The sequence below is a fragment of the Lithobates pipiens genome, unplaced genomic scaffold (assembly GCF_037356315.1).
Source record: "Lithobates pipiens isolate NorthernLeopardFrog02 unplaced genomic scaffold, aLitPip1_a1.2 Scaffold_13, whole genome shotgun sequence".
Taxonomy (NCBI): domain Eukaryota; kingdom Metazoa; phylum Chordata; class Amphibia; order Anura; family Ranidae; genus Lithobates; species Lithobates pipiens.
In genome coordinates, this window is record NW_027507718.1 from 34,202,298 (window position 1) to 34,220,725 (window position 18,428).

Genomic DNA, 18,428 nt, shown 5'->3' on the forward strand with positions numbered 1-18,428 from the left:
GACAAGAATGTGGAATTCCCTTCCACAGGCAGTGGTTTCAGTGGGGGGGCATCAATAGTTTCAAAAAGCTATTAGATAAGCACCTGAACGACTGCAACATACAGGGATATACAATGAAATACTGACATATAATCACAGGCAGGTTGCACTTGATGGACTTATGTCTTTTTTGAACATCACCTAATATGTAAAGTGGTTAAATGAAGATAACTAATAAAGTCGATGACTATGTAATGTGCACAGTGCAGGAACTGAAAGTATGAGTCAGTTTTTATATAAATACATATATATTTCAACTAGCTTTTGTAAATCAGGATCATTCTATAACATTTTAAGAGGGTATTGCAAAATGATATGATAGTGCTATGCAATAATAATGCAAGTAAAATACGTCAGTGAAAGGCAGTAAGTGTAATTGGTTGCCACACTTTAAACATTCGTAAGTCATTGCATCTTTTACTACTTAATTTTCTACCTTTGAAATGTGGGACAGATAGTAGTCAATGACATCTTGAGGTTCCTCTAATGATCCATTCTCCTTATGAATTCGGATCTCGTTGTCTGTAAACTGATGTAAGTGTTCCATAATTTCAAAGGCTTTCTGATGAGGGCCAGGTAGATGTTTCATTAGCCATGGAAAAGAGTCATATAGCTGGGCCACAAAAAACACCATAATTTAAAACTACTCAATGGTCAACTCATGACAAAAATTTGAAAAATAAATGTCTTGCTTAACTGGGACTTACCCTTCCCCATGCTGAGCCAATAATCTCAAGTAGACTATGATTATATTTGACCAAGTTTTGAAAAATCCCATCATGAATCGAAAAGCGATGCCCAAAAACCACAGCAGAAATTACATTTACTACAGAATTGGTGATCATCTCTGAGGGATCAAAAGATTCTCCTAAAACATAGAAGGATTATTTATGTTTGACATCTTTTTCTTGCCACCAAAATAATATTAATAGTAATATTAATACCAACCCATTCACCTTCTCTGATCTCAGTACACTGAAATATCTTTCGTTGCAAATGGATTACTGTATGTTAAAATCTTACTTATTTTCTGTATTATCTTAGGGGTTGTTCATTAAGCTTTTGTACAGCAATACATAACGACAGCAGAATTTTCTATGCAAAGACAGATCCCTTGTCCTTACTAAGCTCAGGCAGAATGGAGACAGAAGTTTACCATAAAAATGTTGTACACCCTCAGATGCCTTCCTTATCATCATTCAGCTGAAGATCAGTGAGGACAGGAGATCAGCATTCATTTTGAAATCTGTCATTCTGTTTTTTGTACAATTGACATTCTTTATATTAAGCATATTGACCCACCTCCTTAATCACTCTGTTCAGTACATACAGTATTTTAAATATAAACAGTAAAAATCATTGTCTGGATAAAACTTATCAGACTAACCATTCTTAGTTTTAAATGACTCCACCAGACAGCAAGCTTCTTCTTGTATACGTGACTCCAGGCCACATTTTCCAAGCCCAAGGTTTCTTAGGGTCATTAACGCAAAACGTCTATGCTGTTTCCACATGTGTCCATTAGATGTGATTATACCTAAGAAAACGCAAATTATCTTTTGTAACTTGGTGTGCAAAATAATACTGCAGATTTGTAAAATAAATTATTATGATTTTTTTTTTAAAAACGTAGGATTTTAGCAAGCTTTGTTGTCTGATCCTATAAAATCCATATAAAAATGTTTTAATGAGATATTGGTTCCGCAGGAAGGAATGGGTTATAAATTTAGTTCTACAGGATATGTGAAAATTGAACTACTGTATATGTTCGATGTGCCAGTGCTTTCAGACTTCATGGGACCTTATGAGTAAGCATCAAAGGTGTGAAACACGTCAAGGTGCTTGTGGGATGCTGGACTTATTGTGTATATTATGCTTTTTCTGAGTAGACAACCACTGATATTGCAAGGTACTGCTTGCTGTTTTTGTGTTAAGTGCTTTCAGACTGTCATGAGTGAGTCTTTGGCAGGCTGCTTTATAATGCTTCTTGAAGGTAAAAGTCTAATATGCTTTAGAGAAAAAACAATGTTACCCTTTACTTTTGGGCTGTGTTCTGCTTCCATGCATGTTTGAAGGTGTGGATACCTGTACTGGGTCATGGCCACTCTGTTTCATGGCATGTTTACACATGCTTACAGAGAACCAGTGCTACACAGTTTTAAGTATTGGTGATGTATCCTGCTTTCCCTTGCTTCTGCCAACTATCTGTTGACCTCATCTTCACTTTTGAAGATGCTCTGCTTTGTAATAATTATTTAACCTCTAACTGCCTGTTTCTGACATCACCTTGTTCACCTTATATTGCACCTGCTTTACTGATCTGGTACATGAATGCTTGCCTGTTGCTGACTTTGGTCATTTCACTGATACTACTTGTGTGTTTTCTACTGTGCTCACAACTAGGCCTGTTCCACTTCTTTTTGGTCACCAAAAAAAAATACATACTCAGTCATAGACCTATGCATGCATTTAGTCATGACACATACATAATAAATAGGAAATAACTGTTGGCCTTATATAACACAATTTACATACTGAAGTTTATACGTGCATAATGAGCAATATATTGTTACCTTTTCCACGAAGAATTGCCCTTAAAAATCCAGCCACAGGACGGCCAGATAACTCCTCAGAATGAGACACAATGCCATCTTTTACAGCTCTGCAGCCATTCAGCACCACCAGTGGAGTCTCACCAAGCCACAACGTATAGATATTACCATGGAGTTTAGCAAGCTGTGAATGGGAATAATATTTTTTTATTAACCACTTGACCTCCGGAAGATTTACCCTCCTTCATGGCCATTTTCTGCAATACAGCACTGCGTTACTCTAACTGACAATTGCGCAGACATGTAACGCTATACCCAAATAACATTTATGTAATTTTTTTCCCACAAATAGAGCTTTCTTTTGGTGGTATTTGATCACCACTGGGTTTTGTAATTTTTTGCGCTGTAAACTAAAAACAAGACAGAAAATTTTGAAAAAAACAAAACAATATTTTTTTACTTTCTGCTATAAAAACTATTCAATAAAAATGTACAAAATATAATTTCTTCATAAATTTAGGCCAAAATGTATTCTGCTACACAAAAGATCCCAATAAGTGTATATTAATTGGTTTGCGCAAATGTTATAGCGTTTACTAACTATGGTATATATACTATACTATACTATACTATTTTTATTTTATTGTTATTTTTTATACTAGTATTGTGCAGCCAATTGGACACTAACTGACACTTTTGACATTTTGTGAGAACCAGTGACACTAATACAGTGATCAGTGCTAAAAATACGCATTGTCACTGTACTAATGACACTGGCTGGGAAGGGGTTAAACATCTAGGGTGATCAAAGGGTTAGCTGTGTGCCCAGCCAGTGTTTTTCTGTAAACTGTGTGCTGCTTTTACTAAGGAAAGTGATGGATTTTATTTCCTGCCTTGCAGGGACACAAAATCCATCACGTTTGCACAGTCAGAATGGAGCTCTGCCTTGTTTACATAGGCAGAGCTCAGTTCTGTGTCTCTGCCCGACAATCGGTGGGTGCCGGAAGACATTTATAGACTGGCATCCACAGATTGGCTTCTACTGTAAGTAATCACAGCAGAAGCTGCCCACAGGTGGCGTGCGCCATCTAGGCGGAAGTGTACTGTAGCAGTATATCTGCTAGGGGGCAGTCAGGCAGTAGTTATATCTCTCCATTTTATACACTGGGGTTGATAACATAAAACTTGAGAGTGCAAAATCTGGTGCAGCTGTGCATAGTACCCAATCAGCTTCTAACATCAGCTTGTTCAATTAAGCTTTGACAAAAAAAACCTGGAAGCTGTAAGTTATAAAATAAATAAATAAAACTATAAAAGAAGTCAGTTACCTGACTGTGCACTAAAACAGATCTGTCATTAATGGTTATGAGTTGATCTGCACATTTATTAGAGATTTACCAAATTTCTTACGGGAGACGGCAAGCTAAAGGTACACTTAGGCTGGGAACACATATGTGCGCCTGCGGTTCACAGCATGGGGTCCGGTGCATCCTTGATCACCGGTTCAGGTGTGATTGAGGTCTGAAATTTTGCCTGTATTCATAACTGAACTGGACACAAAGACACACAGGACCCTTCTGCAAGCCAGACCGTGGCTGCCCCGAACCTGTGTGAACCGGATCCATTACACTCACCTGTCCTGCGAATTGGATGCGGGTTTTGCATATACTGTATGTGAACCCAGCCTTAGTGTTAGCATTAATGACCTGAATTGCACCTGAACCAGTGAACAGACACGCACTGGACCAAGCATGAACCAACGGCTGCACATATGTGAACCCGGCCTTACTGTACAAGTAATATTATCAGGTAATATGAACAAAGGAGGCAAAATTTAGCACCAGTTTAATTGCTTGTCTGAAAAATAATTTCCACAACTTATCTTTGACCTTCAAACTACTAAGGGATTGGTAGGAATATTATTGCTAAATATATTTCATTCTGATAACTATACGCCATATTCAGTTATATGAGTATTATAATTACTGAATATGATCATTACATGTATTATCTGCATACAGTTATCAGAAAACAATATTTTTCATTATCACACATTCTCACATCACACATTATCACATTTTTCAAATTACACATTCATGTAACAAGAAGGTAAAAGACAAATTAAAGAGAAAGGCTGACTATATAATATGCCCTCAAGTTATTGACATGTCTGAAATATATAAGTGGCATATTATAACGAGGGAGATTCAAGTGTCCTTACTTCAATTTTAAAATGCATCTGCCTGTTTGGGCATTTAACCTCTATTTTATCTGAGCTGTCATCTGCCTGCAAAAGCTTTTCTGGTGTGACTCCATCCCTGGTGACATAGGATAGATACAGGCATGTACTGGCCATCGGGACTACTGGGAGTTTCCTGGTGGGCTGATGGCTCAGTGGGCCGCTTTCAGTGACAGCAGACCGCCGCCTCCCTCCTAACTAACTCTTGAGCATCATGTTTGTATTCAAGCATGCTGTAGAACTAGCCAGGAAGAGGAGGTGAGTGCCGTGGGGGGAGGGGAGATAAGCACAGGGGAGCAGAGGAGCATGAGGGGGGAGAGATGAGCAAATGGGGGACTAGAGCAGCATGAGGGGGGTAGAAAAGAGCAGAGCATATGGGTGACCAGAGCAGCATGGGGGGTGAGGAGCATGCGGGGACCAGAGGAGCATGCGGAGGACCAGAGGAGTATGCAGGGGACCAGAGGAGCATGCGGGGGACCAGAGGAGCATGCGGGGCCAGCAGAACACATGGGTGGGACCAGAGCAGCATGGGGGGACCAGCGGAGCAAATGGAGGACCAGAGCAGCATGGGGGGAATAGAGAAGCACACAGGGGACACGAGGAGCATGCGGAGCACATGGGGGACCAGAGCAGCATGAGGGGGAATAGAGGAACATGCGGGAGACCAGAGGATCATGCAGAGCATGGGGGGACCAGGGGAGCATGGGGGGACCAGAGGAGCATGAGGGGGACCAGAGGAGCACACAGGGGACCAGAGGAGAACACGGGGGACCAGAGGAGCATGCAGAGCACAAGGGGAACCAGAGCAGCATGAGGGGGAATAGAGGAGCATGCGGGGGACCAGAGGATCATGCAGAGCATGGGGGGACCAGGGGAGCATGGGGGGACCAGAGGAGCACACGGGGACCAAAGGAGAACACGGGGGACCAGAGGAGCATGCAGAGCACAAGGGGGACCAGAGCAGCATGGGGGGAATAGAGGAGCGCACGGGGGACCAGAGGAGCACATGGGGGACCAGACGAGCCTGGGGGGACCAGAGGAGCATGCAGGGGACCAGCAGAGCACATGGGGGACCAGAGCAGCATGAGGGGGAATAGAGGAGCAGCATGGGGGGAACAGAGAAGCATGGAGGAGGACCAGAAGGAGCATGGGAGAGGGGAGAGACAGCTGACTTATCAGCTATGGCCTGGGAGTTTCTCACTTTCCTGCCTAATCTTGTCCCATTGAGGTGGGAGGCACCAAAATGATTCTTTGTACCGGGTGAAATAATGTCTAGCTTCCCCACTGGTACTGCCTATAAGAGAAATAATGTAGAACGGCTAATGGCTAGTGGGGGTAGGGGGGTTTTGCACGGCCGGCATGGGAGAGACCTGTCAAAGTGGGCCAGTCTGGATGAAGTCCAGGGCCAAATTTGTGTCCCAGTCCAGCCCTGGATAGATAGCCTGCAAAGGAAAGTGCCACTGTGCCTCAATACTATGTGGCTCCTTACCTCCAGATACATCATGACATCCTCATTTCCCTTATAGACAGTGCACTACTTACCAGTATGAAAGGCGGAATGCTAGAGAAGGTACCCTTTTTGCTCTGATACTGTATATATCAATATGTACTATATCAGAACTTAGCTTTGTGAGGCTCATTAAAGTACTGTGAGTAAACCATACATAGTGTGAAAATAGCAGTGACAAGGTGCATGAGCAGTTTTAGTAAAACAGTAAATTTTTGTTTTTAAAAAAAGACATAAACCATGGTCATAAAAGGTAATAGTTGTAAGTTCTCCTGGCAATGTTATAGTTTGTCCCAAACCCTATCACTGTTACTTTTGCATGTGAAATAGAAAATGAATTTACACGCTGAATACTATCATTAAAATATATTGATGGCATACAGAATTTAGAAAACAGTATTATTCATGACAGTTCAATCAATGAGATTCCACCTGTAACTGAAAATGCAGGGAACCTTTATGTCTTCACCATTATTTAAAAGGATACACTAGGCTGCTTACCAAATATTTAGACCTCACACGTTAAGGAAGTTGAAAAAAGCATGAGTAGAAGTAATAGCCCTAGAACATGATCAAACTCTCCAGTCGCGCCTCAATTTCCAAAACTAAGTGTTCGGTATTCTGTGTGTTCTTCTCTCACAATTCATAGCCAAGCAAGAAATTACGAAATAAAAGTTCTCTGTGTTGTGCAGGCTACTAAAAACTTCATGTTTTATATATGAAATATTCTTTTGACTTATTATAAACTATCTTAAAACACTAGGAATATATTTTTTCTGCAGTATTCTTACCTATATATGAATTTGACTTGATCCTCATTTAATGTATGTTATTTAAGCACCAATTGGATTAGGTGTCCACTGAGTGCTGCTTTTCAAAATATAATGTTATGTTTTGAATGTATATACCAGTTTCAGGTGGCTACACTTTTTGCTATGTATTAAGAGGAGCACAGAGATTTTCTTAGTTTTTTTTTTAGACATTAAAGTATTTACATATTTTTAACAGTTAATATTATTAAAAATAAGCTCTTTTTGTTAGCTGTAGCTGCAAGCATTGTGGAGTAATTCATTTTTACATTTCGAAAAAGAGACTCTGAGGTCAGTTTTTGAACAACTTAAAGCACTTGATCTTAGAAGTCGGCCAAGCTCATAAGTTACTGCTGCCTGAAGAAGCAAGGGAAAATAAGCTGCAATTTCAGTACCTTTGGTGCACACTTTGAGAATTTATTGTTCCACGGTATCTGCAGTTACAGAGATCAGTAAGTGCTTGTTTTAGGCAACTACAAGAAAGTTGAAGCTCTGTATTATATACAGTATATGGAAAAATCAGTATACAATCTCTCGGGTCAAACATAGCTGGATCAGGATGAAATCATGACTGAGGCAACCTAAAAGAAGCATTTATAAGAAAAGCATAACAGAAGATCTAGAGGGACAGAAACAATAACAACAAACGCATACTGATGACAAATACTTGTGTAGTGCTACCCCCTTAGGTGCCACTAAGTAATCTTGGTTCACTGTTCACTACTGAGCCCTGAACAGCGCACTATCCCTGCTGACACCACCAAAATACCATGGCCAGGTGGCTCCCTGGCTATTTCACAAAGGAGAAATACACACACACTGGTGAAATAAATGTTCAGTCATATTAATGCCAATAAAATGGTTAAATAGGCAAAAGAAAACAATTGGCTAAATGTATAGCAAAAAGCAAGACAATAGAGGAAGGCAATATACCAATCCAGTACCTCTTTAAGTCACACCCACCCATTCTGCAGGACTGAATATTTAAATGTTAGCTTTCAAACCGAGAAAATTTCCCCAAGTGAGTGAAAGAGAAAGGAAGAAAACACAGGGCTAGCTCTCTTGTGGGCTTTCAGTGAGAAGATTTGGGGTTTAACTCTCAGGAATTTAGGAAAAAAAAAAGAATATGTGACATAAATAAACCAATAACACTTGAAGAACTCTTCTGCCAGCTAGTTGGGGCACAATAGAACTGTAGAGTCCCCCTTTAGTAGAGGGGAGTGATGTAGAGAGTCACTTTAAAGACATCAGATAGTTGAGAATGGTTTCTTTAAAAAGAAAAACTGGACTTGAGAAGCTAATTCCTTCCTTGGATGGCCTGAGTCTGAAGTGGAATACATGCAGGGTTCTGTTTGTCACGTTTTTGGAGTTGTGTTCGATATATGCAGGGACCCATGGCATATTTTTTTGGCCTTTATTAGGAATCTGAAATATGTAATTTCCCTATAAGATTCTTCCAGCACGGAGACAAAACGGGTTATCTCTGATGGCCTGCAGGCAGTATTAGTAAAGGCAGTTAAGGGTGGTAAGCTGCCGTTCTGGTTGTGCTATAGCATCTGTGCCTAAAGATAGAGGCCTGTACTGCTACATGTCCTTAACTCAAAGCAATTGGAAACAACAAACACACTTGAAACAAGGGCAGCGTTGGGTGGGTTTGGACCCCCCTCACCCAGTCATTCAGCACAATAGGGCAAACTGAAGACCTTCCTGTTGGGGGGGGGGCCCTTTGTCCTCTGCGGATGTGGCTGTAAAGATTGTGGTGACCTTTTTAAATGCACCTGCCCCTTTGCAACCCCTCTTGGGCTGTGTAGTTCAGTCTAAGCTAATCTGGATGAAAAGGCCTGCTTATCTCATACAAGTCCCAGTGTACCCAGCACTCCTGTATTGGGCCTTGTGATAACTAAGCTGCGAGCACTGCCATCTTGTGGCTAGATAAAGTTCTGCATAACAGAAACAATACACAGTGTTACACATGATAAATGTCAGGGACATGCCAGTACTGATCAGGGGTTTGCCGAATTGTGCAACAATATTTGCCCACCAGTATGTTCCAGCGCCTCAGCTGGCACTGTTTTGTCTGCAGCCCTGTACCAGTGTTACCTGTATCCGTTTGCTGATTTTTATACCGTCCCGACTCTGTCTGACTTCTCTACCATCTCCAATCCGACCGGCCTGCCTGACTCTGCCTAAATCTCTGTTGTGACCCATTGCCAACTTCTGCTTGCCTTACCGACTCTGCTATTGTCTGCTGTACTAATCTGCCGATCCCCTGCCAACCCGGACTGTCTGACATTGCTGTTTGCCTGCTGTGACTCTGCCTACTGCCTGCTGCCTTGTGTTACTGTGTTTCCAGCCTTCTCATCCAGCTCCAGCTGCCGCTGTTCCTACATTTCCTGCCATCCAGCTCACTGATCCGCTTCTGCCTGCTGTCATCTGCAGTTCAGCCATCCCTGGAGGATCTCCACTCCGTTCCTGTGCCGGCCGCTGCAACTTTCATAAGGCACTCCTACCCACTGTGCTCACGAGACCACTGTACCATTCACAGTGGCTCCCGAACCAGCGCCGTAAGAGGGGTCTTCTCCTACAAGTCGGACTCTACTACAAGATACCTAACCGTACAAAACAGCCATGACTGAGCCTGCAGGAGAGACTTCCCCTATGAAGGAGATTTGCACGCACCTTGCGGCCCTAACTCAAGTCATGAAAACCCTGCAGGATGGTTACGCTAGACTGGAAGGACAATTCCAGAATCTTACCAGCCCTGTTAACGTGGCCTTTGCTTCCGCTGCCACCCCAGCACAGACTGTCTCCTCTCCCTCTGTTGTGATGCTCCCACCTGAGCCAAGGATTCCCATCCCAGAAAGGTTCTCTGGGGACCGAACAAAGTATCGGGCCTTTCGCAATGCTTGCCAGCTCTATTTTGCCCTGCAACACTGGACTTTCTCCCTGGAGGCCACCAAAGTGGGGTTTGTGATCTCCCAAACCTCAAACCTGGGCTCACCAACTACTTGAAGGAGACTCAGTTCAGACTCATTCCTTGCTTTCCTTCTTTGAAGCTATGGCCCAGCTTTATGAGGACCCCCAGTGAACTGCTACAGTTGACTCTGCTCTGTTTGAGCTCCAGCAAGGCCGCAGACCGGCCAAGGACTATGTCACGGACTTCAGACGCTGGAGCACAGACACTCAATGGAATGATGCAGCCTTACGTTATCAAATTCGCATGGGTCTGTCCGAAGGACTGAAAGATGAGCTTGATCGGGTTGGCATACCTGATACTCTTGAAGCTTTGATCTCCCTGGCAATCCAAATTGATCATCGTCAGAATGTTCTTCCCAGCAAAGCCGCCCAGAATGGATGACTGCAAAGGCTCCAGTTCCTGCTTCCCGGTACTTACCTCCGACCAGCTTGAACACCGCTAGCTCGGTGCCCGATACCTCCGAGCCCATGCAGCTAGGGTTGATGCAACCTACCTTGCCCCCAGAAGAACGAGTACGCCACCGTCAGCTAAATCTCTGCCTCTACTGCAGTGGAACAGGCCACTATGTGCACAACTGCCCGGCCAAGATGCGTAAGTGTTCATCTTCTGTTTCTGCCAGTCTCTCTGCCTTGTCTGCTAACACAACCCACCTTGCTCTTCCTCTTTCGTTACAGCTCCGGGGAAGGATAATTCCAGTCATCTCTATCATTGACTCCGGAGCATGCAGTTGCTTTATTGATTCCACTTTTGCCAGCCAACAAAACATCCCCTTACGAGAGAAGACACATAGACTTTCTGTTTTCTTGGCCAATGGCTCCCGCATCAGATCAGGGCAAGTTACTCGGGAGACTCTTCCTCTACCTGTCACCATTTCTTCCAAACATGAAGAGCTTCTGACTCTCTATGCCATCTCCTGCCCATTATTTCTGGTCATCCTGGGCATCCCCTGGATTTTTTGAGAGGTTACGTTTCTGTCCTCCTATTGCCAAGAGCACTGTCTGCATGAACCCTCCAAGCCTCCAGCCACTTTACTATGTATGGACACTGATCAGAACTTACTTCAATCAGTACCGGAGCCTTAGCATGAGTTCATCGACGTCTTCAGTAAAAATGGAGCAGACTCCCTTCTACCTCATCGCCCGTACGATTGTCCGATCAAACTTCTTCCTGGGGCTGAAATTCCTTTCGGGCTCATCTTCCCCTTATCAGAAAAGGAGCAGGAGGCACTAAAGGTTTACATTAACGAAAACTTGGATATATTATTCATCCGTCCCTCTACTTCCCCAGCTGGTGCTGGAATATTCTTTGTTACCAAAAAGCATCAGACCCTTCGCCCATGTGTGGACTATTGGGAGCTAAATAAAATTACGGTCAAAAACCGTTACCCATTGCCCTTGATACCTGAACTCTTTCAAAAATTAAGATCCACTGTTATCTTTACCAAGCTTGATTTAAGAGGAGCCTACAACCTGGTCCGCATTCGGGCTGGGGATGAATGGAAGATGGCCTTCCGGACTCGGTTCGGGCACTATGAATACCTGGTCATGCCCTTCGGCCTATGTAACACTCCTGCCACCTTCCAACATCTAATCAATGATGTATTCAGAGGCTTTCTAGACATCTTTGTAATTGTCTATTTAGACAATATTTTGTTATTCTCTGGGTCACTTGATCAGGCTTTGCAATTTTTTAAAGGAAATGTATCAAGGGGTTTTCCACCATAATCTCGCCCATTACACAATTGACCAAACAGAACTCTTGTTTTCAGTGGAGCCCGGAGTCCCAAGACGCCTTTGAAAAACTTAAGAGACTTTGGCCCCAATTCTCAGTCACCCTGACCCATCTTTGCCTTTCATTCTGGAAGTAGACGCTTCTGAAGTGGCCGTGGGAGCAGTCATTTCTCAACATCAGGGTACTAAAGACCTAATGAACCCCGTGGGATTTTTCTCTCAGAAACGTTCTCCTGCCGAGAGAAACTATGACGTTGGTGATCAGGAGCTCCTCGCTATCAAAGCAGCGCTGGAAGAGTCGAGGTATTTGTTAGAGGCCCCGTTCATCCGGTATTGATATATACCGATCACAAGAACTTAGAATACTTGAGATCCGCTAAACGGCTGAAACCTCGACAAGCCCGTTGGGCCTTATTCTTCACGTGCTTCTGTTTTCACATTACGTATCAGCCAGTATCAAAAAACATGTTCGACAATCCAAGACATTTATCTGTTCCCGACACCATCCTGCCCGCAAGCAACTTTTTGCTCCTACAGACGGATCTCCTGTCTCTGATCAAGGAAGCATCCACAGATTCTTCAAGTCCTCCAGGGATCACCTTAACACCTCGAGATGGTTTATTTTGGAAAGGAAGCCAAATCTTTGTCCCAGGAAGTCTCCGGGTCAAAGTACTAACCCTACTCCATGACCACACTGTAGCAGGACATTTTGGTGTCCTTAAGGCCCTTGTACTCGTGCGACGCACGTTCTGCTGGCCCAACCTAAAGGAGTTCTGTAGGAAGTATGTCAGTTCTTGCCCTGTCTGCATCCAGAACAAGACCACAAGAAACCGAGCCTGGGGGCTGCTAAAACCCCTGCCTGTACCCGACAGACCCTGGAAAATTATTACCAAAGACTTTATAGTCAAACTTCCATGTTCTGAGGGGTGTTCAGCAATTTTTGTGGTTGTGGACCGCTTATCTAAAATGGTCCATTTTCTACCGTTAAAAGGAAACCCATCTGCTGTGGAAATGGTCCGTGTATTTATTAAAGAAATTGTCAGACTACACAGAATTCCTGCAAATATAGTATCTGACAGGGAGGTGCAGTTCACCTCACGCTTCTGGAGGGTCCTGTGTGAGATCCTGAAGATCAAATTAGCCCTATCCTCAGCCTATCACCCCCAAACCAATGGGCAGACAGAGAGGACTAACCAGACTATCGAACAATGCATTAGATGTTTTACATCCTTTGTAAAGGATGATTTGGTGTCCCTGCTTCCCCTAGCAGAATTTGCATATAATAATACTAGCCATTCAGCCACTGGTCATTCCCACTTTTTTGCCAATTATGGTTTCCACTTAACTTTTTTGCCTGACTTTCTTCCAGAATCCCCAGTTCTGGCAGTTCAGGATACCGTGAAGTTTCTCAGCCACAACAACTGGGTGTTGCAAGGCACCAGGTGCCCAAGGCCCAAGCAGACAGCAAGAGAACCTTCGATCAAAAGAGAAGAGGGGAGCTGGACCTGCGGCTTGGTGATCAGGTATGGCTGTCTACGAATAATATTAAATTGGCTTGTCCTTCTAAGAAGCTGTCACCTAAATGTATGGGGCCTTGTCTGGTTAAAAGGAAGATTAATGAAGTTTCTTATGAACTATCCCTGCCTGATTCTCTCTAAATCCACCCAGTGTTCCACATATCACTATTAAAACCTGCTGTGCCTGATCCCTTTCCTGATAGAGGAACCAGGCCCCCTAAATGTTCTAGTAGATGGAAGTGAGGAGTATGAGGTGGAGGCCATCCTCGATTGTAGGAAGAGACAGGGGCAAGTACAATTCTTAATCAAGTGGAAAGGGTATGATCCAGAAAACAATTCTTGGGAGCCCAACATCGATGCTAAGAGTTTAATTTGCGCTTATTTTTTTGCCCATCCTGAAAAGAGAGGTTACTTAGGCTTCCGGAGGCTGCCCTTTGGGAGGGGGCAATGTCAGGGACGTGTCAGTACTGATCAGGGGCCCCATCCTGAATTGTGCAACAATATTTTCCCTGTCTGTAGCTCTGTACCAGTGTTACCTGTATCCATTTCCTGATTGTTATACTGACTCGGTTCCGTCTGACTTCTCTACCATCTCCAATCCGACCCGGCCTGCCTAACTCTGCCTAAATCTCTGTTGTGACCCATTGCCGACTTCTGCTTGCCTTACCGACTCTGCTATTGTCTGCTGTACTCATCTGCCTGATCACCTGCCAACCTGGACTGTCTGAATTTGCTGTTTTCCTGCTGTGTTCATCTGCCTAATTGCCTGCTGACCCAGACTGTCTGACTCTGCCTACTGCCTGCTGCCTTGTGTTGCTGTGTTCCTGGCCTTCTCATCCAGCTCCAGCTGCTGCTGTTCCAGCATTTCCTGCCATTCCGCTCGCTGATCCGCTTCTGCCTGCTGTCATCTGCAGTCCAGCCATCCCTGGAGAATCTCCACTCCGTTCCAGTGCCGGCCGCTGCAACTTTCATAAGGCACTCCTACCCACTGTGCTCACAAGACCACTGTATCATTCCAGTGGCTCCTGAACCAGCACCGTAAGAGGGGTCTTCTCCTACAAGTCGGGCTCTACTACAAGGTACCTAACAATAATGCTTCAAATAGCAGCTCCAGGCAACACATAAAACTGGTTATTTAATTAGCAAAGCTATACAGGAATTGTGCAATATAGCAATTGTGTTAAAGTCAGAAAGTCCACTTAGTTAACCTGAGTTTTATAAAGGAAAAAATAACCAGATGCAGGATTTTCCTAAAAGTTCCATTTGAAACTATGGTAGATCCTTCTCTCTCTTGGGTTGACGTGCACTTCGGGATTAGGGTAGAGCATGAACCAGAGAACACACTGGCCTACTTAGTAAATATTTCATTTTGACTTACAATCAGTCCTTTGCCGTCCCTTATAGCAGCGGTCTCTGACCTTTTTGGCACCGGAGACCAGCTGCATGGAATAAAATTGTTCCAAGACCCAGGGGTGGGGATTCATGTGGGAAGTATGCAATTTTTCATGGGCAATTTGTCCGGGCATTGGCTGGTGTTAGTGCTTCAATTAGCACATTGTTGCTTTTACCGTTTGTCAATAAAATATATATATTTTTTAAATACCACTCTAGTACTGTCCTTTTGTTTCCAATAGTAACCGCTATGCTTTCCCAATAATCCCCATTGGAACACCCTCTTTTTTGTCTATGGAAATTAGGCCTGGTTGGACAGAAATAGAAATCCTTTGGTAGGTAAAACAGTTCTCATATACTGTACTAATATATTTTTATGTAGGAACAGTATTTCATCTGTGTAGTTAGTTGTTTGCCTGGGGTTCCGGTTTAGGTCATTCAACAAGTTTCTCAATTTTGGGCTTAATGAGAACTTGATCACTACCTTGGTATTCACTATTGGCCTGGCATTATTGTGATAGTTGGTAATGTTTGCCTTTCAAATGAGCTACGTATGTTACAACCTAATATTTATATATAATATTTATATATATATATATATATATATATATATCTGTTGATAGCCCATGAAAATGAGCCCTGAATATCAACAAAAAGCCAAAATGAAAAACTCTGTTTCAGCCAAGTTTGGGGTAGGAGTTAAGAAACCTTAGGTAAAAGATCAGATAATGCCATGCTGCACAAAAAAACAGAGCAGCCTGCTTTGGGTAAAGTTTCCTAATGACTGAACAACTACAAAGATAAGCAATATCAAATTAATTCAGTAACACAAAATAATAAAGTAAAAAAATAGTGACAGCATGATTGACGGTGATAAAACACAATAAGCAAATTGATGCAGAAATATAGTATAGGAATAAAATGCCTTTCTAAATTTTCTACGGTGTACTGTACACATATTGTTATAGAACAAAGCCATATTTCTCTATTTCACATTAAATAGAAACATACATTTGTATTTTTACATATTAGACACAGAATGTGAATATTTTGGAAAATAATTCTTGTGCCTTGCAATAGGTTTAATATCGGTACATACCTTTATAAGTGTCTCTGGATGGAGTTGGAAGTTTAATGTCCACAAATTCCCTATTAAAGGTACGGGGATAGGTCCAGGAGGAAGGCTTCTTGCTGCCCATATAATTTTTAGATATTTAATAATGATGACACATACCAGCAAGATTGATAACCCCTCATAGAGATTCCACATGCCTGGCAGACCTAGTTTCTTACAATGATTTATATGCACTATTTCTTCCTATTAGGAGTTCCCACCTGTCTCAGCTAACCTGTTCTCCACTGAACTTTGTATACACTCTGATCCTTTCCACTGTTTGCTTTTACTTGGATGCCGATCATTTAACCCATACAAAGGGAACTATGTGCTTTGTTCTAAAAGTACAGCTTATTAGCTATATTAGAAGCTGCAGACAATCTCTACAATTTCACAAGGCCATTTTTAGAGGGCTTTTATACAGGCCGTGAAATTCTTCTGTGATCTCTAGCATTCATGTCATTAAACAGTCATTTTAAATTGTTCTGTGCTACACAATTTTCATTTTGAGAGAAATAAAGTTTTTAAATAGTTGATCTGACCTGAAAAATTAAAGGGACACTTAAATGATATCCTTATTCTCTAAAAAATACACATCCACTACTCAATGGCCCTGTAATTTGTTTTGCATTAAGACCTCTTTCACACTACCGATCCATTCAGGTCCGCCTGTCAGTTTTTTAGGTGGACCTGAACGGATGTTCCATAGAGGTCTATGGAGCATTGGATGTCAGCGGTGACATGTCCGATGACATCCGACCCGCTCCGATCCGAAAAAGTGTGACGGAGGAAAAAACTACTTTTCCATCCGTCATCGGATCAGGTGACGACGGACACTGCTGTCCGTCATCATCCAATCTCCCATGTGGGAGAGGGGCACTCTGACAGGTCCATCCCTGCACAGTGTGCAGAAACAGACCTGTCATCTTCCTGCTCAGCGGGGATCGACAGAGTGATCCCCGCTGAGCAATCGGATATCCACGGGGCGGATCATCACTAATACGCCCCATGTGAAAGGACCCTTAGTCTTTTCTTATTGTGTTTTTCTGCCTGCTTGCAACATCTTCCTTTCCCCCTCACTTCCTTTTCTTTGAAACAAGAGGACATTAGTTCATATAATGTGCACTGTCTCCCTCCAAATTCCAATTCCTCATTGCTTGAACCTTGACACTTTAAGGTAATGTTAGGCGAAGCCATACTGATATAGTCCCTACTCCTTTTTATTACCTTTGATGGCTGGTTGCTATTCTAACTTTTTATATGTGCATACATGATCTGTATGTTCTCCTCGTTATTACTGCTGTACGTAAAATCTCCAATAAAAAAAAAGAACTAGAAGAAAACATACTTGAAGGGACTATATTTGTTTATAACCAGAGTTTAGTGTTGTTTTAAGTCATTTGTACAAATCATTTCGCAAACCTCCAATTTGAAAAATATCATTCCATTATTAGAGGGATTCTACTTACTTCCTTTCCTAGTGGCCATACAGGAAATTAAAGGAAATCTACAAAATGGGTCATAGATAGCAATAAAGCCTGAAAGATGTTTTAACCCTTTCACACTGCCATCCAGTTCTGGTCACCAGTCCTCAAGAAGAATGTGCTGGAATTGGAGAGACTCCAGAGAAGGGCATCTAAACTAATGAGGGGGCTGGAGGATCTCATTTATGAGGAAAGGCTACAACCATTAAGCTTATTTTCCCTAGAGAAGAGATGCTTAAAAGGAGATATGATCACAATATATAAATATCTAAATGGTTATTCTAGCATAGGGAGAAAACTGTTCAGTCTCAGGTCATTCAAGAAGACACGTGGTCACTAGAAGAAGTTGGATGAGAAGAGGTTTAACCTTAAACAGTGTAATGGGTTATTTACTGTTAGAACAATAAGGATGTGGAATCCCCTTTCACAAGCACTGGTGCCAGCGGGTATCAACAATTTCAAAAAAAGTTTTAGATAGTCATCTTTGTGAACACAATATACAGGGATTTTGGAAGTGTTAGAGACATAAATACACACACACACAGGTTGAACTGGATAGACTGGTGTCTTCATTGAATCTTACCAACTATGTAACACTCTAAATCTACAAAATAACTATAGAAGAGGATGGACTTTCAAAGATGTGTACAACTATAATTAAACAGTATGGCTTTTAGTATTAGTGATTCTGCTTCCTCATGTTGCAGAAAGCCAGGCATTCCAATTAATATATTATTCTGAGATACCTGGAAAGTTGTAAATTAAAGTCAACCTGTGGCCAGGCTTTTGACATTAAAGTATTTACATATTCTTATTAGGTAGTAAATAAGCTTGAAACAAGCCCTCACTGACCTCTATAGTTGCATGAACTGTGGAGTAATTCATCCTCATCCCCCTAGATACATCCTCATCCTCCTAGATAGGCTGCTAGAAGGGGAAGGCAAATTTAGTTGTGTGGCTCTCCTGTAATCAGCAGAGCAGCATGTAATGACTGTAGGCTGCTCTGGGCTCTTCAGGCTGCAAGTTCTATTGATTTCCCCTTTCTTCTTGAAGCTTCTAGAATATAGT

General features: G+C 42.4%; 2 protein-coding genes across 2 annotated transcripts in view; both read right to left on the reverse strand.

Annotated features, from left to right (window-relative positions):
* The window catches only part of LOC143974017 (cytochrome P450 2J6-like), an 80,406-nt gene extending 64,236 nt beyond the window's left edge, over window positions 1-16,170 (reverse strand). The window contains exon 1 of the mRNA XM_077474987.1: window positions 15,862-16,170. Coding sequence (XP_077331113.1) covers window positions 15,862-16,032 — 171 coding nt within the window. The 5' untranslated portion in view covers window positions 16,033-16,170. The remainder of the gene's footprint in view (window positions 1-15,861) is intronic.
* The window catches only part of LOC143974019 (cytochrome P450 2J6-like), a 46,397-nt gene extending 27,969 nt beyond the window's left edge, over window positions 1-18,428 (reverse strand). The window contains exons 1-5 of the mRNA XM_077474989.1: window positions 18,213-18,428; window positions 2,613-2,775; window positions 1,427-1,576; window positions 747-907; window positions 476-652 (exon numbers count right to left, since the gene is read on the reverse strand). Coding sequence (XP_077331115.1) covers window positions 476-652; window positions 747-907; window positions 1,427-1,576; window positions 2,613-2,775; window positions 18,213-18,251 — 690 coding nt within the window. The 5' untranslated portion in view covers window positions 18,252-18,428. The remainder of the gene's footprint in view (window positions 1-475; window positions 653-746; window positions 908-1,426; window positions 1,577-2,612; window positions 2,776-18,212) is intronic.